This window comes from Rhea pennata, chromosome 5 (genome assembly GCF_028389875.1).
Source record: "Rhea pennata isolate bPtePen1 chromosome 5, bPtePen1.pri, whole genome shotgun sequence".
Lineage (NCBI taxonomy): Eukaryota > Metazoa > Chordata > Aves > Rheiformes > Rheidae > Rhea > Rhea pennata.
Genome location: NC_084667.1, coordinates 28,695,088 through 28,715,935, shown reverse-complemented (window position 1 = coordinate 28,715,935; position 20,848 = coordinate 28,695,088). Strand labels below are relative to the sequence as shown.

The 20,848-nt window shown below is 34.9% G+C and overlaps 1 protein-coding gene and 1 non-coding gene across 2 annotated transcripts in view; both read left to right on the top strand.

Moving 5' to 3' along the window:
• Positions 1 to 20,848, top strand: part of KIF18A (kinesin family member 18A) — a 43,725-nt gene that overhangs the window by 8,996 nt on the left and 13,881 nt on the right. Inside the window, exons 6-12 of the mRNA XM_062577344.1 lie at positions 4,929 to 5,105; positions 5,958 to 6,032; positions 6,243 to 6,346; positions 10,012 to 10,174; positions 14,493 to 14,657; positions 15,791 to 15,912; positions 17,420 to 17,655. Coding sequence (XP_062433328.1) covers positions 4,929 to 5,105; positions 5,958 to 6,032; positions 6,243 to 6,346; positions 10,012 to 10,174; positions 14,493 to 14,657; positions 15,791 to 15,912; positions 17,420 to 17,655 — 1,042 coding nt within the window. The remainder of the gene's footprint in view (positions 1 to 4,928; positions 5,106 to 5,957; positions 6,033 to 6,242; positions 6,347 to 10,011; positions 10,175 to 14,492; positions 14,658 to 15,790; positions 15,913 to 17,419; positions 17,656 to 20,848) is intronic.
• TRNAV-UAC (transfer RNA valine (anticodon UAC)) lies at positions 16,868 to 16,937 on the top strand. The gene has a single exon. It is a non-coding gene; the product is annotated as a tRNA-Val (tRNA).

Sequence of the window (20,848 nt, the reverse complement as noted above, 5' to 3'; positions counted from 1 at the left end):
TATTGAAAATCCTGCTCTTCATACTGTATTCCCTGTAAACTCTCCTTGGTGCTTACAGAGTGAGAGAGGGCATTCTATCTGCAGCTAGCAGCAGGAGTTGATGCCTTAGCACAGTTTCTGCCTGTAGTGCTGTAGGTAGTTAATTCAATCTTTTATTATCTGGTCTCAAGAAATTCCCTGTTTACTACTTTGTTTAAAGAATATTAAGCATCTTTTAGGGCAATGATGGGGGTAGATACTACCTATCTATTCCCTTCTGAAATACAGTCATGTTAAAACCTAAAGTCTAGGAGAGCTCTCCTTGAATGAGGGAGATTACCTTGTTTATATTTTTCACATCATTGTTTTTGCTTATGGGTTGCCACCATTTTCCTCTAGGATATCTGAATGAAAGAACCTTCTTGGGAAATGGTTGTCAAAAATAGTGTGCAGCTATCTTTGGATAATATCAAAAATGAATGAATGATTTTTTTTTCCAAAATCAAGCATATCTAAAGAAGATTGTGTAAATAGCCTACTGAAGACAAAGATGTCGGAAGCTGTGTGGCTCCTAATCTTAAAGGAGAAGGATTTTGTAGGAGAAAACATCTATTCAGAGCTCGCACTGTTAAATAATGTCTGACATTTACTGGATTTGCAATAAACATTTATTCTTTTGGCATTTAAAGAACACTTAAAAATGTCCTATTGGCTCGGATCAATGTCTGCCAAACCCAATTCTCTATTTCTGACAGCATCAATAATGAAGTTAAAGCTCACAAACCTGGTCACTTTCTGTGGTCTTCTGGCCTATTGTTCTCCCTGACATCTGAAATCCTTGCATTAAGGATCTTAGAGGGTACACCCACCTAGTTTTTTCAGTACCCATATATGGACTTGTCAAAAAAGAAATTGTTTAATCTGTTTTTGAACTTGCTTCCCCTTCTGCCACTGCAACCTGCTGTGGCAACAAGCTCCAGAAGTTCACTAGCTATTGTGTAAAGAACTACTTCCTTGCTAGCTGATCTCCCACTAGTTTCACTGAGTACCTTCTAGTATTTGAGGATTTAGTAAATGCATTTTTGTGGGGGTTTTATCTTACTGTTTCTCATGAATTGTAAATCTGATAGTTGTTCAGATTCATGGCACTCCTTTATTCAACAATCTTTCTTTTGATTCTAGAAAGAAATGAAAAGCTCATCTCTGGAAGCAGTCTTTCAGAAGAGGGGCTTATGTCTGGGTGATCTGTAGATTACAGAAACATTTTTATTAGGATGATGGAACTGTGGAGCACAACTGAGGACCTATTTACTTTCCTAACTCATGGTTAAGAGACATGACTTTACCTTTGCTATTCTGCTTTAAATTTGTAAAGCATAGCATGTAACTTGTACTATAGCAGAATTCCACTGCTACTCAGAGCATCCCTTAGTGCTCTAACCTCTGAGCTTTTATATCCAGTTATGACACTGAGGAGTATTTTTAAACTACACCTATGCTTTTTAAACTGAAATTTCTGAATCAGGTACATTATAACATGGAGGAGTTAACGTCATCTGTTCCATAGCTGGAGTTCTGCTCTTTTTGTTTTTGTTGGGGTTTTTTGAGTGTTTTTGTGGTTTTTAAAATACTCTAATGCAACTCATGACATAAATGTATTTAAAGGAACAGAACTGGAGCACAGAACAAAAGTGGATTTAGCAATCTGTTCTTGTCTGTCTGTCATGGGTTGCTGTGAGTCCAGAGCTTTGCTGATTTGATCTGGATCTCACCCTGAAGTTGAATTATAAAAACCCAGGCTGGGAGAAAAAGGTATCATTTTGTCCTAATGACTTGCCCTTGGAATTCCTCCTTTTCTAGTGACTATCAGCCATAGGAAGCTTTTCTATAGGTGGCTTGAAGGGTCAGGAATTTTGACTTTTCTTGCTGTGGAATCAGTGACTGCTCTGAGTAGGACAGACATTATGCAGAACTTAGTAAGCGGGAGGAAAAACAAAAACTGAGGCTTAAGTCATTGTCTAGTATGTTGATTGCATTTATTGGCACACACAAGAATGTAAAATTAGAACACATGAACAAGCATGTACAAGAGACTATCTTCAAGTCCTCATGGACTTACAGGCAAGTTTTTGGTTGTCCTTTAAAGTAAGTAAATTATAGGATATATTGTACTATAGTAAATATTCTAGAACCGTTTGGGATAAACGGTTCATTCATCTAGGCCAAAACTCTAATCTACAAGTGAACTTTTCTGTTACATTCATGAAGTTTGCCATTGTATTTCTTTCAGACAATTTCTTGCCTTGTTATTGGCAATAAAACAAATGAGCTCTTTGCCCTTAGTAGCCATCTTGTTCAACTTGTTTCTTACCCCTTAATACTTGATGTCTGTTACATAAACCAGGTGTTTTACTTGATCATATAAATTAATCTATAATTTTCAGGCCAACTTTATTCATTTGTTCATTTCCTTCATTTGTTGAGGGAGCTTTGTTTTGTGTGTAGGTGATTGCTTTCAATTGAGATAACTAAAAGCATTGTTCTGATCAAAAGGAAAAAAGCCACATATGATTCCCAAAAGTGTTTTGGAAAGTTTTTTTTTTTTCCCCCCTCCTTTCTTATTCAGGATAAAGTCTATGAACTCAATCTGACTCATCATGCATTGCATTCTCAGTAGTGTGAGAGAACTGCCGATCTGAAATGTAAAAAGAAAAAAGTGACAAATACTTCCAACAAGATGTATACACAAATAAAAGTAGTATGCTAGTTACATGGGCATAGTTGCTTTTGTGTTTCTCCTGTAGTTAGTCATTTCTGTCTTTTTAAATACTTAATTACTGCAAGCTGCTTCTCCTTGTCCTTTTCAAGTCAAGATTGGTTCCCCAGAGTATATTTGAACACTACTGCTAATGTTCTCACCTGTCAGCTAAGGTATATTCTTCTTTCCAAGGTTGTCATCTTACCCTTGTATTATGTCCAAACTTGTCTCATCATTAAATCTCATTTATGACCTTTACTATGTGCTTTTTCCCTTGATAGTCAGGACAGCCATGAATTTCCTCCTTCAGTTTTCTAGAGAATGCCTGTTTGTTTCATGTTATTTTCCCCTATAGGTTATTCTGGCTGTAAACTAACAACCTAACAAGCTAGATCAAACCTCTCTATTTCCTTTGTTTTTTTCCAAAGAATTTCTTTTATTCATCAAATAATTAGAATTCTGTAAATGTTCTCCTTATTCTAGTATTTTGTTGGACAAGATCTGGGATGTAGGGTTGGGGTCTTTATTTTGAAATCTCCTGAGGAAAAGCAATATGCAAAGAGAGAAAAGCCAAGTATGTTAGGAGTTTCATGTGTTTATTGGATTCCTCAGTTTTTGGTACTGAACATTCATAAAGTATATCAAGGCAGGTTTAAAGATATCTCAGCTGAATTAAAATGAATGTACTATAAGGTGGATGCTAAAATATTTTTCTTTTTGTTGGTTCCAGTTGCTGCCAATTATTGTCTTATAGGCCAAGAAAACAAGCATCAAAGTATGGATTTATGTAAAATAAAATTCTAGTAATAGCTGGGTGTATTATTGCCTGAGAAGGGGTGGGGTGGAACATCTGGGTTCTTTAGACAACATTACAGAAATCTTGCTTTTTTTAAAAAAAAAAACAAAACAAAACAAACTCCTCACATAAATGTGAGGACTGATTAAGTAGAAGCCTAAAGAGCAGAGCAGGATACCTCTTTCAGCAATGGTAAATTGTTAAAATCAGCTCACTTGCCATACCAACTCTTCCTTAGACTGTGGTTGTACAGATGCTTGAATCCAGTCAAAGCAGTGATCCTACCCTCTTCTTGCTTTCGGTTACTGATTTTTCACTTCTGTGCTGGCTTTGGCTAGCATTCGTGTAGCCGTGCGAAGAGTCACATCAGGCAAATGGGCTATGTGACAACTAACTTGTTGAGGGGAGCAGAGCGGAGTGTTTCTTGTGTGTTTTCATTGTTGTTTTTTTGAGCAAAGTTTTGTGTGTTTTGTGGTTGTGATGGGGATGGTGTTGCAGCAGGAGTGAATTAGTCCACTGATTTGGCTTGCCACGGGCTCTGCAAACCCGTGACACTAGCTGAAGGGAAGAAGTGGGAACAGTTGTATAAGAAGATGACAGAACATCCTGAACTTTGCCAAAGTCAAGTTCCTATGTGACTGTTGCCGCCAGCTACACCGTTTTGTCCTTTTGGTCAGCTATCAAGTTGCCCCTTCAAATATGTAAAGGGGATCAAAGCTTAATTTTTCCTTCCTGGTGCCAAAAAAAGGTACAGTGTTACCACTGTCTTGTTGGGAAAGGAGGGAGAATTTGGAATCTATACATAAGTTTCTTCCCGTTGACTTATTTGGTGTAGGATTTGGGTTTTAATGGCCTTTGTCCTGTGAGTTGGAGATTTTGTAGATGAAATTGAAAACTTTACAAAGCAGGCATTGAGTTGCCCAGAGATGTGGTAGAGGCTCGGGTTTTGGAGCTATTGAAAGACCCAGCTGGACCCAGTTCTGGGTAGCCTGCTCTAGCTGACCCTGCTTTGGGCCGGGGGGTTCAATTAGCCAGTCTCCAGAGTCTGTTCCGACCTCAATTCTTTTATGATTCTATGAACAGAAAATAATTTAATATAGTCCACTTCTTTATTGGTTGTCCACATAACAAAAATAGTTGTTAAATATCCAGACTCTGAAAAACAACTTGGCTAATGTGTGTGCCGTAAAGGTATAAAGTGGGTTCTGAGAGATTTTATGAAGGAGACAGTTTGATATGTATGTGTAATTTTGAGCAATATTACTTATATAAATGAAAAGTTATATGCTGTGTTTTGTGGTATTGTTGAAATGCTAAGCAGATACTTTAAGCAGGTCAATTCTTAAAATACATTTATGTAATCCAAAAAAAAAAAATGCATATAATTCTTTCCAGAGCAAGAAACAGCATATTCCCTATCGAAACAGCAAGCTTACTCGTTTACTGAAAGATTCTCTTGGAGGAAATTGCCGAACGATAATGATAGCTGCTGTTAGTCCATCTTCCATGTTCTATGATGATACATACAATACTCTTAAGTATGCAAATCGAGCAAAGGATATTAAGTCTTCTGTGAGTATATTGGTATTTACTGATGTTTCATCAAAGTATACTGTCATAGTGCTAATAGAATGAGCTGTTTCTTTTTTTTATTACAATTTATTTAATTTTAAAATACAATATTTAGTAATACTTCATCAAAGAAGGAGCATTACTGGGACTATGCCTTAAAAGGCTAGCCTGCAATTTGAAAGAGATTGTTTCCATAAGCCTCAAATTTTGAACTAATAATCTCTTAGCTCATATAACTCATACTCAGCTTCAGGATCTTAATACTGTGTTCCCAGATGGAGAATTAGGAAGCATGTCACAAACATCTGAACAGTTGTACAAGAGCCAGACTAGGTTTCTTACAGGCAGAATTCAGCTGGAGCTAGTAAGCTCAACTAGCTTATAGTGACGAATGAAAAGCTGCTGGGGTATCTTGTCTTCTGTTCTCTGGTATTCAGATCGTTTTTTTCATAATCCTATCTATTTCAGCATCCTATTTCTTTTGCATAATATGGAGCTGATTGCAGTTTCTATTTGCTGCATACTTTTAAATTAAAGATAATTTTTATAAAAAGATCCACAAGGCTTACTTTAAATGATAAAGCTAGTTCAAATAAATGTAAAATTTGCTTGTGTGTATAAATGTAATCGCTTTTTATTGTGCTGTTGAGGGAAATTACATGAGCAGTAGATTACTACAAAAGCTAAGAGAATCACAGTTTTGGGCAAGTCAGCCATATATTTATCTCTTTTTTTATTAAAAAAAATTACAGTACACATGTAATTATGCAATGCTTATATGTAGTATAAGTATTATGCAGGAAAAAGTGAAGGGGTCTTTTTAAATTTTAACTTATTTCTATTCTTTAACAGTTGAAGAGCAATGTTGTTAGTTTGGACAGCCATATAAGCCAGTATGTTAAAATCTGCAATGAACAGAAGAAAGAGGTATGTTGATAATTTTTGTTGAGTTTGAAAACAAAAGTTTTCATAAGACTGGACCTGTAGGACAAGTGTTCTCCTAATGTTCCTGTATTGTCTTAAAAGAAAAAATGTGTTTTTTATTTTTAAGCACAGAATGATGATTTAAAAACAGGTTGACAAAAGCCAAATTTATATTCCAACTGAAAGGTACTTTTTTTTTTTTTTTTGTTTAAGATCGTAATGTTGAAGGAGAAACTGAGAGAATATGAAGAAAAAGCAGCCGTTCCTGAAAATCCTAGTATAGCAGTACATTCAAACTACCAAGAGGAAATACAAAGGTAAACTGATCATAGTAAGGTCTTACTTTAAAACTGGAGTTTACATAATTTGTAGAGCAAATTTACTTTCTTTTCAATATTGGTTTCATTGTTAACATTGTTTTATTTGGCATAGGTGTGACTTTGCATAATTATTGTTTCTTTTCAGGATAACTTGAAGGCATATTTAAACTGAAATACTGTATATGTGAGGAAGTATCTTTATCAACTTTCTAGGAAAATTATACAATAAAACACCATAAGAGTAATCATGTACTCTGATAAAGAAGCTGATGTGATTCACTCTGACATAACAATTTAGGTCAGTGATGAAGGTCTGGCATCTCTAACTACTTGCTTATTAAGAATATACTAGATTGACAAAAATGAAGCAATGTCAGCATGCTGTAGGTTATGTCTGATCCCATCAAATTTTCACTACAACTGTTGATATCAGAAGTATTTATTTATGATTGGACATTAAATCTTACTAAAAAGAATGAATTTAATCAGTGAGCATCTGGTTATTAAAATGCCAGTATACTGTTTTTTGTTTTGTTTTAACTTATCTATGCTTTTAACTATTATAACGATGCTAAGTTTCACAGAAAAATGATATTTTTGTCCCAAGACTACTAATCTTATTCTGTATTAATGTGCAAGTGAAAACCTACAATTAATAGCACTTAGTGCAAGCCTTCTCCTAGCCAGAGCTCTGTAGGGTTAGGAAGTTCATATTTCAAAAGGCTAAAGATTTGGGGGAAAACCTAGAATTCTAAACAACCTTCTTTAATTTCAGTTGTTTAAAGTACTATATTGTAATGTGTTTCAGAAGAACTAAAATGAGAAGTAAGCTTTATAAATTCTTTATCCTTTTTGGAGCTAATACTTAAGCAATGTTACTGTAAAATGACTTTGAGTCACCTTGACTTTTCCTATCTGATTTTTCACTGTTATTCTTGTATTATAGGAAGAACCCTCATCTGAAAGCCCTGTCTCTTTAAAAAAAAAGAATTTTCAAAACTAAAGCATAAAGATAGTGTACCACTAGATTAAAAAATGCGATAGCGTTGCAAAAAGCTTGGTAGCAAAAGTATTCAGTGCAACTCTTGCCCTTATCTGAGGGAGGTACAGAGCTGGGATAGGATTATTCACTGAGGTGATCCTGTCAGGAAGAACACTGACAAACTGGTGAAAGTTCTCTAATGAAGAATGACTCCTAGCCCAGATAATCAACTAAAAATCATCATAGAATCAGTGAGAAATCCTATATAGCCAAACAACTGGGCTGTATGTAGACTAAACAATCTACTACAGATAAAAATTGAATGATAGATGTACAGTATAGGCCAGTGTTATATTTGGGAAGTTTGTAATTTAAAAGTAATACAATTAAGAAAGGGGAAAAACTTGAACATAATTTCAGAAAGGTCTTTCTAATACATCTGTCTATAGAACAGTCTTTCCTGGAAGTCCATTTAGTTAGACTTTGAAAGCTAGACAGTCCTGAAATAAGTAACAGAAAACAATCCTTTTTTGGTAGGAAGCTTATCTTCATACAACAAGAAATGTGAAAATATCTTGCAAGTAAGAGAAACTTAATACAATTTTTAAATTATATTGTTAAGAAACTAGTCAATATCTAGACTTTTAAAACAGTGGTATGACACTTAGGAAGGGAAAGGGAAATATTTATAGGCTCTCTTTTAATGCTCCCAGAAACATTTTACCAAATAGAAACTAACTTTTTATTGAAATATGTAAAAATCTCAAAGCTATATGCTAGGTTCTAATGCTATTGTTTCTGCTAACAGTTTGATTTTACTTGTAATGCCTTCTTTTTATGGAAAATTATAAGAATGCTAGCTTTCAGCAAAGCTACTTAAAAGGTCATTTTTGTGGGTAGATAGAATGCAGTTTTCATAACTGTCAGCAGCTGCTGCACTGCTGGCAGGTATTTCTTCAATAATATCCTTTCTTTTGAGGTTTAAGAAGGGCAAGAACAAGAATTTCACAAAGGATTTCATTTACATCTGTAGGCTGTTTTTTATACTTCTCATTCTGTTTTCTTCTTGGTGGTGTTCCTGCCTATCTTCTGATGGCCCTTGAACAAACTGGCATTCGATGTATAAATTTGATGCTAATGTCGCTCTTCCATAAGAAGGTTAAGTTTTGGTCTCAGTGTCGTCTTATTGGATCTGTCCTTGAATATTTCATCACAAATGTATTTCTGGGAATTATTCAACTAGATTTATTCTTTTAACTTTTTTTGTTGGCCCTTTGAATGCATTTTTTTTTTTAATCTGGAGTACTACTTGAAGAGAAAGCAATACTCCATTCCTCCAAAGTACAGGATTGCCTAACAAAACGAAAACATTAGTTTAATAATACACAACATGATTCCATCCAAAATAAGTAAATATAATATCTGTGATATTACAAACAGATGTTTGTTTAGTAACAGGTTAGAGCCTTGGAGAATTTTCAAGGGAAAGTAATCTGCTAAATTTGTTTAGCTGAACTTGAGCCTGTTAAAGTTCCTGATGTGTGTCACTAAATCTTTGTTTAGAAATGTATTATTCCCAACATGTGTCTGGATGAAATCCAAAACAAATATAGCTGTTATTTAAATAACTCCTTATTGTGCTTATGAAACCTCTGTAGAAAGAAAGTGTGTGTATATGTGTGCAGATACTTTATCTGCTGGACACAGGTTGTCTCTGAATTCATCCTAAAGTAAAAGACTAGGAGTTTTTTGGGGAGAGGTGGCAGACTGTCTTCCTCATCAGGTAAATGTAAACAGTTAGGGCAAACTTTTTTAAAATACCTGTTTCATAATGGGTTAAATGGGCCATCTTCACAGTAGCACTTTCTAGTGTAGCATACACACCAAGAGCTACCTAAATGAAAGGAAACTGCATTTCTATGCTTTCTTCTCTGCCTTCTGTTATGACTGTGTCTGACTCTGAGACAACATAATTTCACATATCCTGAAGTTTGGGATGTCAGTTATAAAATACCTCATATTCTAAAATTATTTGGGAATTTTGTATTGTTATAAATACTCCTGTCTTACTAATTTTAGTGGCAAGGGGGTAATTGTTTTTCTTGTAAGCATCAGAGCACTCTTGCAGTGGTTATTTTCTGTGGAAAATGCCTTCTAACTCAAGTTACTCCTATTGGTATTGCAGAGGCTTCCATAAACCTCTCATTCAGGTTATTAAAAATTCATTTTCAAAAAAAGCATTAGTTTTTAAGTCATGTTTGTACTTCAGACAGTTTTCCCACGTTTTGAAGGGGGCCCTATGTCTTAAAGGTTAAATTAATTTGTATGATTGCCATTTATTGCATTGTGTGTGTATGAGAAGAATCAGTCAAGGGCAAGGTCAGTTCAAAATGCTGGACATAAGCTATGCAAATATTTGTTTGTCAGAGAATATTGTTAATCTTACGGTGTAGTCATAGAGACACATAAGCCTCTCCCCTTCTTTATAAAAGTTAGCAGTAAACATGAGCGTTGCATTCTTTTCCTCCTTTTGAGGATCCTGACAAGTTCATGTTACTCACAGTGCAGGTGTGAGTTGATTTCACAATTCATTCGCCAGCTTTAAAGATGCTCTGTTACCTCTTTCCTCCTTTTTGGCACGGGATAGAGAGCCCTTATTCTAATACATTGCTTCTATCAGATACCAAGAAATTCTTAAAAATGTGTTCACAAATCGTGAAGAAATCAGAAAAGAATATCTCAAGTTGGAAATGCGTCTGAAAGAAAATACACTGAAGACATATTACCAGAAACAATATCATGAACAAATTCAACTAATGTGCTCTGAAGAAAGAGTAGAAAAGGTGAGTTGTCAGTAATATGACACAATATGCCATACCTTTATTTTGTTATAGAAATGTATGGAATTTTACTTAAATGTTTACGTAATTAATCAGTGCTAAATATTTAAACATAAATAGAATAGATAGATAAAATGGGACACTGATTATCACTCAAGTAACTTTTTTTTCTATTCATGCAGAAAATGTTTGTCAGGTGTGGTGGGCTTTTTTTGCATATTACAGGAAAGTATTGGGTTTTATATTGCTGCTAATCATGAAGAGTTTACAACTTGTCCTTACGTAGGCTTGACTGTCATAGTAACATATCTGACTAGATCTGTGAAACTCATGCTGCTTTTTTCCAAAACATATTAATTTACCTATGGTGCAGACATTGGGGCCATTCTAAAAACTGAGAAATCCATCTATGACACGAGTAATACTTTTTAGAAGGAAAAGCATTGACATTGTGTTAAATAAGACAGATTTTTATTGTTGGTGGTTTTGATTGTTACCTGCAAGCTTTTGGAGACTTACTTAAGAATATGCAAAGAATACTTAAGAATATGAAATAAACTAATCATGTTGTCCTTGATTTTAAGAAAATAATTTTGAGGCCTAGTACAAATAATTGCTGTTGCACAGCATTGAATGCTTACATCTTTCTAGAAGATTGAAGTATAGACAAGTAAGCATTTAGCTTAATCAAATTTTTTGATGAGACTTGCTTTAAAGGAATATATGTTTTATGTAGGTATGAAGTTGGGGGTGGGGCTGGTTTTGCTTAGTCACAATAACAATCTGTATTTGGCCAAAAATGATATAGCTTACCATATGACAATTCCCCCCCACCCCCCCACAGTGATTCACATGAAATTTGATCCTTAGATAAATGTCAAAGTGAAAATATATCTTTTTTTTTTTTTCAGGCATATTTTTTCATGTCACTAATAAAGATGTTTCAAGGGACTTAGGTATTCTAGAATTCTCTTTCATGTCATAGAAACTCTGAAATAATATCTCCTATCTTGTGCCACTTTTTTAAAGCTTCTTAAAATGGAGCATAGTTGTATTTTTATTTATAATGTAGAATGTTATATTCATGCACTATATTTCATATGAGCACTTCTTATGGACTGATTTACCATTTATATCAAACATTGCCACTGCTGCATCAGATGTTGTTGTTTTTAGTTAACTTGCATGATTTAGTAAGGGCCAAGTGTCACTGTCCCAAAAGTACAATGCCTTATTTATTAAAAAGAGTAAGTCTCTGTAATGGTAAAATTAAATGTTCTTTCGAGACTGCTTTGGTTGGAACAAATTGGATTTTAATTTGGAATTCAGTCATTTGATTATCAGAGTGACTGCTCACGTTTCCCTTGTGCACTGTAACGCTTCTGTTCTTGCATGTGTTTTTTCCACATTTGCTCTTTTCCTAAATGCCTCTGGGTTTTCTCTCTGTAAAATACATTGCGAGACCGCATGGGATATTTCTGAAATAATAATTTCTAAAGGAAGATACTTATAAAGTGTTTTTATTTTACACTTAATTGTTCATACTTGGTAACTAGCTATAATTGCATTAGGTAAGTTAATGTGAAGCAAAGGTCTTGCCTATGTTTGCCCAACCCCTGTTTGCAAGTTTCAATTCAAAATGATAATTTCAGGAAGAAGGGGAAAAAAAGATTAATGTAGGAATTTAGACTAGCTGAATCTGTTTTAACAATCTTTCTTGTTGCAAAAAAGTTACTGTAAATTATTTTTAACCCATTCTGGACCACTACTAGATCATTTCCTTTTTAAGAGCTTGGGTAGTACCCTTGTATTTTAGTTATTTTTAACAACCTTAGTAGAAGTAAAAGTTTGTGTAGTTTTGCGGTATGTTATCTTAAAGTTCTCTACTTCTAGTGCAATACTCCATACTTGGCAATCCTTTTTGTTTTGGTTTGTTTTTTTTTTTAGATGTGTTCTGCACTGGCAGGTGGTGGTTTGTTGTGATCCCAGTGAGAAAGGCATTCACACTCTAAAGAGCATTTAAAATGCAATTTGTTAGAGCTAACACTGTAAGGAGAAAAAGATTAGTATAGATAAGTTTACTCCTCCAATCAGGGCACAGTAGAGCATGCAGATCCTGTTCACCAAAAAGTTATCCCATTTGGTCTTTTAAGCTTTTATAGGATTTTCTTAAGACACGTTTGATCGTTATCTAATGTCAAATGAAATGGATGTTCCCGTGAGAATTTGTTGCTGCACTTTTAGATAAAGACAGATAAAGGTGGTATAATTGCCAGTGCTAAGTGGGAGCTGCCAACAGGTTTTCATTAAACTTAGCTGATGAAGTTTATTCTATGGCCAAGAATATGTGCGGCACAGTATAGGCCTGGGGGCCAAACTATATGTGCAACAGAGCATAGCCCAGCACTAGCCTGTGCTGACTCAGCTTAGCTGTTATGCAGATCATGAGCTCTTCTATACAGAATGCCCTTCTGATTAGGACTACTGTATCATGAAAAACACTAATTCTTCTCTGATAGGCTTTAAAAAGTATGTTAGGTGTGAAATCACTTCTGCACTTCCAGTTGTCACTTCCAAGTGTTTTTTACTGTCTGGGAAAGGAGCATGTTCCTGGAAAGTAGTCAGTCCATCTTGCTTTCAGATATTTTTATTTACTGTAATTGCTCATGCTGGATGCAGATTTGTGTGTTAAACATATCCTGGTTCCTCAGCCTTGACGGGCCAATTTATTCTAGATCACCTGTGATTTCTGCAATTGCAAAATGGACTAAGAACCAAGTGTCTTCTCTGGGAGTACGTGTCTTCCAGATGTCATGTCCTGTATCAATATTACAGTTAGCATGCTTGACTCCACTTGTCACTGCAGTGCACTAACATGTCCCTGCTTTCTGGGAATCTGCTGGGAAGGTTCATCAAATAGCAGAGTATTGTCATTATTACCTGTAGTCCTATCTACTACCTCTTTCGAATCACGTAAATGTCAAAGACAAGCCTGCAAAACAATGCATTTTTCTGCTTCAGTGGACCTGAAAACTTTCCCCTAGTGTCACTGATTACAGGGGACCAGAAGTTTAGGGGAGCTTTAGTCTAGCACTGGTCTTTTCCTGGTACTTTTCTTAAGGGTCTGGCACTTGCCTGGTAAGTGCTGGGAGCACTTGCATATTTCAAGTTTTTCTGCTGTGCTGGTTCTGTGTTCTGCACACCATGTATTGAAGCATAGGTTTTGAAAAATCATCTTAGGAAACACTATCTGCATCTTTCTGCATACTGCTTCTGTTTTCTCTTCCCCATTAGCTTCGAAAGAACAGCAGTTAGTAATCTGTGCTTCAGCTCAACGTGAGGGAGCTACATACAGACTTTCCTCTGACTTGTTATAGTGGAATCAGTTTGGCCTACTCTTCTAAATACATAGGTTTATTACAGTCAATGCTCTTAGTTAGAGAGTTATTCTTGAAACTATCAACCTAGAGATTTAGGTTACATAGTTTATAAAAACTGATTGGGTTTTCTATGTTCATTTTTGCTGAGTGTAGCAGATAGACTTCAAATGTGTTTTTCTTTTAGCTTTTAACTACTTAGAGTTCAGACATAGCTGAACTCTGTACACTCTGCCTATAGTTAACATTCTCTGTGACTAACTGAAATCAAGTGACCTAATGTTGAAAGTATATTGCAAGTTACTGTTGTTCTCTGAAATTAGAATAAGTCTCCTTTACCTTGTTGAGACACTGCCTTGTACCCAGCTGGCTTTTGCTGGTTTTGTGCTTTTTTTTTTTTTTTGTTGTCAAGCTTCAGAGAAGCTTTAGGAGAATTTTGATGCTTGGAGGTAGAGGGTTTTCCTTTTGCAGAATGTTTAGCGCTTCAGTAGGCTTTTTTAGGTCATATTGCATTAGAAAAATAAAGTGGATAAAATTCCTTCATAAATGTATATACTTGAGTTACTAGAAATTCTTAAGTTATATGTTATATCTAGAAGCAAGTGTATGCATTTGTGTGTATATGTGCATGGGCATTTTTTCTAGTCTTCCGAGTTTCAGACAATTTTCTGAAACAGAACAGAAATTGATCAAAAACAGTATGTCATCCCTTAAGAGAATGATCAAGTGACTATCCGCTATTGGAAGGGCTTCCATAGAACAAGCATGACAATATTTAAAAATCATTCTGTAATGTCCAAAAGTAGGATGCACTATTATTAAACTAGTCAAAAATGTAAAATGTTTATTATGTCCTGTTAAGTGTAGAAGTCTGGAAAAATCCTTGTCGCATAGAGATGTCTGAACACCATTTGAAAGTCTCCCCTTCGACATTGTTCTTTTAGGCCACATGCAAGCGGGATCACAGGCTTGCAATGCTCAGAACCCACCATATGCATGTGCAGAAGAAGAAAGAAGAGGAGGTGAATCATTTTGAGGAAAATACAAATTGGCTGCATCGTGTTGAAAATGAAATGCGCCTCCTGGGTCAAGATGGGTGTATTCCAAAGGTAAAGTGCCTTTTAATTCAAGGGCAGGTTTCATTAATTGTAGGTAACATTTGACTATAGTTAAGAGTAGATTTTCCTTCTCTCTCCCCTGCTTTTGTTCATGTGACTTCTCTGGGGTGTTTTTAAATTCTAGTGTTAGCTATTTCAGTCCTTGCGTCCTAAAAGTACTTCAATGTTCATGCAAGTATTTTTGTTCATGAAAATAGACAATTGCACACAAAAATACCTGCTGAAAGTGAATGGACACAATATGGCTGAGTTCAGAGAGCTTCTGGAATCTTGATCCTACTCCTGGCCATACGTTTCTACTTTTGCCTTTACAGTGGCTGCTGATGCTTGCCTGACCATATGGCAACCTAATCTGCTAGCCTGGCAAAGAGCATTCCCCTTACTGGGGATTAGTTCGTTGGGAGGGTGCTAGGAGAGAGGAGGGAAGAGTAAAAAGGGTGGTGAGTAAAGTTCTTTGCCAAGTTTTAGGAAGTAGAATCAGCTCAGTTCAGCCTCCGTCAAACAGAAGAATTGGCTGAGAAGAAGGGATGAGAGTATGTGCAGGAAGAAAGCAAAGAGGAAAGGGATGGGAAGTTGTTCCTCCCACCTTTCAGTTTAAGTCAGGAATTAGATTGGCTCAAATGATATAGTGTAATGAATGCTTACATGTCTTGTGAAATGGAATGTATATTTTAATGGGGTGGCTAAAACTTTTTGATACCTTAAAAGTGAGCTTTATTATGTTTCAAACAAGATACCAGCATCTCAGGAAGATGACTGAATGTAGTGATCCAAGTTATCCAAGACCGTATCACTGAAATCCAGATGTAGAGCATGTGAATATGAAAATAGGCAAGCTTGGGTTTAGGCATACACACATAAACATATAGTTGTGACTATTGTGTTCTTCATGCTAATTGCAGTACACCCGTATATTTCTGAAAAGAAATCTACCAAACAGTATTGAAGTATGTAAATGAAAATCAAGTAATTATACTTTTCTACTGTAAAATCTTATTGTAATAATATAGATTAATTCTATCTTAGCTCTTTAATAGGACTCATTAATATGCTTATTTATAGTTTAAATTTCAGTTTCTTACTTTCACTTTGTTTAGCACTATTTTTGTTGTTAATTTCCCAAGGAACTCTCTAAAGATCTTCAGTGTTGTCATTTAAACCTAGAAGTTAAAGACCTGAAAGCCCAGATTGAGCACATGTTGTCTCTGGTGTCTCTTCAAGAGCAGCATCATAAGCAGACAGAAAAGTAAGTACATTCTCATAGTGGTCCTAAGATGACATCCATTCTGATAATTGTAACTTCAAAAGGTATATCTGTAGAATTTAGATTTAGTTGAAACAGAAGTGAGATTTTTCTCAAACTTTTCTCTGAGTTAGAATTCTAGTTTCTTAGCAAAAAATATATGGAAAATAATTATCAGTTCATAACTCCTGATCTCTGCCTACCATTGTTTAATAGAAGCTAAGATTATACTGTAGAGCCTCTCACTTCCATTTCACTTTTGTAGTTTTTACAAGTTCAAGGTGATTCATTTTCCACTTCTGTGCTGAAGAATGGTACAAATTTTTAGATATGTTATCTTTTAATTCCCTGATCTGTAGGCACTGATTACATTAAAAATTGTATTAAAAATTGTTACTATAAAACTGCTATATAGCTACTCAAACTCAAAAAAAAAGTTTGGTGGTATTCATCAACTCTTTTTCAATTATCAGTTGCTTGAAGCTGTTCAAGATTAACTTTCAAGCATGATGAAACAAAAGGGAAGTAATCACAAATCTGTTTAGTAAATGAAAATTAAATTTTTAATGAAATAATTCCAAAATGACATAACTAGATTTTATACATTCTTGGGAGGGTAGGAGAAAGTTGTTACATACTTGCTTTCTTGTGAAGTTTACTGTAAACCTGCAAAATGGAAATCAAAATTTTTAAAACTCCATGTTTGTAATTACCAAGTTACTTTGCTTTTTTCCTAATATATTTGTATATATGCGTGTGTGTTTGTATATGTATGTGTTTACACCCCCTCCCTTCTCTGTTGAATCAAGAGTTCAATCTTGCAACTGATTCTGCAGTTAAGGCATTCTTGTGTTCACGTAAAATTCCCAATTTTCTCATCATAATTTAGATTCTAGTTGTGTATAGATCTAAATATGCTCTATTGTATAATTTAGGTTCCTAGTGTTCCAAATTTTTTGGGATAGTGTAGTGGTTATCACGTCTGCTTTACACGCTGAAGGTCCTGGGTTCAAGCCCCAGTGGAACCAGCACCAGGAAATCTTTGGGAGTTTGGACTAGAGGATCTCCAGAGGTCCCTTCCAACCTTACTGAATCTGTGATTTCTGTGATTTCTGATTAGGATCTATGTACATTTAAATTGTTCATCTATCTAGTAATTTTGAAAGTAAGTATTTAAATCAAGGTATCTTGACTGTCTTGACTGTGTTTTGGGGGGAAGTGAGGGACTGGAAAACTCTGAGATTAGGAAAAACAAGACATAGCTAGTTAATTTTTTTTAAAAAAAAATCATAGTCCAATGCAAGATTTGACAAAAGAGAAAAATCACTGAAATAGTCATAAATATTTCTACTCAGTGTTGTAATGTTTTCCAAAAATTAGTTCTGCAACAGAGCTACTGAAGTTAAGCAGAACAAAAAAAGAAAAAAAAAATTTCTCATAGTGGCAGTTCTAGTAAGCCTCTGATTAGTTATGAAATAGTCATGTTTGTCTTGCCTTTTGTTGTTTATAGAGTACTAAATGCTTTGCTTCCAATTCTTCGCAAACAATACCTGACTTTGAAAGAAGCTGGATTGACAAATACTTCAATAGAGGCTGAATTTGCAGAAGTTGAGCAGCTGATTCAAAGACAAAAGTCAGTAGTTTGGGCTGACCAAACTGGAGATGAGGTACAAAATCAAAGACATCCAGAGACATCAGTTATTTTTGCATTTCCACAACTTATGAACAATCCAAACACCCCATGCCGTAAGTATATAACTAATTTGTTTTCTGTTGGAAATATTTTTAAATGTCTCCCAAAGACTCTGTTATCCATGTATGTAGTGGATACACACTTCTGCAAATATTAAAGCCAAAAATAAAAGCGAGTATCAGATTAATCTTCTATAAATTATATACTATTTTTCATTGGATGTGGGAAATAGCTTGACTTTTTCAGTATACATGCTCTGCACACAGATAACACCATTCTGTTATTGTAACATGCCTCATATATCAGTGTTTCCAGATTTTATGCATGTTATTAAAAAGATTAATTCCATTTGAATCTTTCATATGATGCAGATGGAAGAGTATCATAGTGTCGTCAGTAAGTACTGTTGCAGTGATTTTGAAAAGTTGAGCAACTAAATGTTTTTAAACTGTTCGATGTAACAAGTTTGAGGGGGAATGAGCTTTGCTGTTTGTTATAGGTTGACATAGAATCAATTTAATACAATATTTTATAAGTTTACTTTTTGAAGATATCAAAGGAGTCGGCATTTCTACCATGAAATTATGCTGTTCCACAGCAATGGCTATGCTGCTGCATCCTGGTGGCCCTGATTTTCCCCATTACTCTCTGTAGCTGCCTTCTCTTTTGATTTTCCCACAGATAACTATTAAAGGAGTTGCACTGTACTGTAGACTGTGTGCAAAGGGATGAAGAAGCAAGCCTTAGAGTAAGCTTTGCTCAGAGAGATGAGAAGCAAAATCTCAAAAGGACAATTCTCAACAGTTCAGATGCTATGGGCCACTGTGTTGCTGCCTAGCCAGAATGAAGATGCTCAACACATTGGAGCTTCGTAATAATAGTTATAATAATCCATAACAGTGGAAGCTATCCATAGTTATCCAGGGAAAAGCATATTAATAATTCTTCAGTTTCTCAAAAGCTGGTAGACATGAAAGAGCAGTGACCTCTGGAGCACCATGCAATTAAGTTACCTTCTTCCTTTAGTCAGTATTCTACATAGCTAGCTGTAGGATTGGGAGTTATTCTGCAAAAGCCTATTCTTTCTCTGATCCCATTAAATGCACTATAGTATTTTAGCAGATGTTTGTACTGCTATTGATTGTATCAGAGAGGACTCACTATATTTGGCTGTCCTCAATGTAAAGGTTAGCTTGTGTTAGGGGTCCATTAGGTTGGAACTCTTAGCCCTTTAAGGGAGACGATGGAAAGGAAGATAAAGGAAGATATTTGTATTACTTGCTCTGCCCATCTCAGTCAGAGGAGGGAGAGATACAGCAAAGCTGAAAGCACTTGCTGGCTTGTCCTGTTTTCATTTCTGCCTGGAGTGAGGACTTTTGTGAATTTTAATTCTTACCGCTCACTGACACTAATACGCTTCTGGTTTTCTTTCATAATTAATTTTACTTCTGTTCTACCTTTTTTCAGATTCTGTCTTCTAAGAGGTCAGATCTGTTCCTCCTGAAATTAACACTAAAATTACTATTACTAAAATTATTCAGGAATTTTAAGGCATAGACTTAATTTGAGGGATTGTATTGGAAGTTTTATGGGGAAGTTTTCCAATTCTCTTGTTCTAATTTTTTTTTTAACTGCATGTGCGCTGAAGTAAACACTCTTTTCAGTTAAAAGGCAGTTGATTTTTTTTGGCCGTAAACAATGTCCTTGCCTGAAGATTTCCATGGAAATCTTTTGCGATGGTGTGGGATTTTTTTTGGTTTTTTTTTTTTTTTTTTTTTTATTGATCTTTGGAATGGGAAGTATTGGTTTCTTTCCTTTTCCCTCTTGATAGATGCAGCAGAAAACATGGTAGAAACAACTGTCTTCCTAACAGTATCTGCTCAGAAAAGAGAAATTAGCAGTATTTTTATAATACCATTTTAATCTTAATATGTCCTTACATAAAATATTATTGACATTGAGCCAGTCATTTCCATACATATTTGGAGGTGGGAGTGGGGAAAAAAAATCCATTTACCAGCTTAAAAAAAAAAAAGTGTTATAAAAGTTATTTGATAGGACACAAACACAAAGAAATAGCTCTTCCTCAATTGTTTGTTAGATTTCAGTCCTAAAAGATTGAACTATTAAGTAGTTGTTATGCTGTAGAAATACATTTCTCTTGAGCAGGACATAAATACTCAAACTTTTTAGAGATAAACTTTAGCATGGGAAAATGTGAAGTAGTACAAAGACAACATCCTAATCAGAAATAGGAAGGATGTAGTAATTTCTCTTTTCCTTTAAAGATGTAATAAATTTTTCAAGAATCCAATTCCTTCTCCCTAAAGTCATTTCAAAAGTACACTTGCAAATGTTAGTAAAAGCTGACCTAAGAACTTGGTGAACAAATAAAAAGAAAGATTTATACAAATACACTCACCTTTGGTACATTGATACTTTGTTGTTTGTAATTTATTCAGGACGTTTAGAAGGAAATAGTGTTTCACGTCCACGTTTAAAAAAAGAAAGAAAAAGACCCTGTTACACAGTGGTCGTTATTCCTCGTTAAAAAATCTGTTTTTCACATATAACGTAATTACATGTACTTCAGCTTGTCAACAGGAGAGAGCAATACAGTTCATTTCTTGGCTTTTGATTATTTTTCATGTTGTAAGTTGAGAACAGTTTTTGTTTTACTGTAGTCTCCCAATTCAAATAAATTTGTGTTTAATTGTGGTAGTATCTTAGATATTTCTTTTTGAAATAATTTGGGAAGAGGGATAGGAAAGTTGATTCGTGGCAATAATGTTTCATATTACATAGAATTGTGTATAATAACTCTTTAATGTACTATGAGCTCCTAACAGGAGTTAGAGGATCTAACAGGAAAGATGTGTACTAGATCAGCTGGTAACAAATGTGATGTATCGTTCTTGAACATACGTACAAGCATACTTGAAAGAGTACTTGAGGAGAGAAAACTCTTTGGTAAAAATGATATATACTAGTCATGTAGAAAATAATGGCTATATAGTAAGACTTGGGAGGAAAATCAGCTGCTTCTCCAATGAAGGCATATGAAGTTAATAAGTTCAAAAGAAATGTAATTAAGTATTTAATAATATAATTGGTATTTAATGATATAAATGGTAATAGCCATCTGTTACCCATAATTGGAAATTTCAAATTTGTTACTCTAATAATCTACAAGTTATTATTTAGTCACTATGTGTTTAACATGGTAGCAATACAGAAAAACATCTG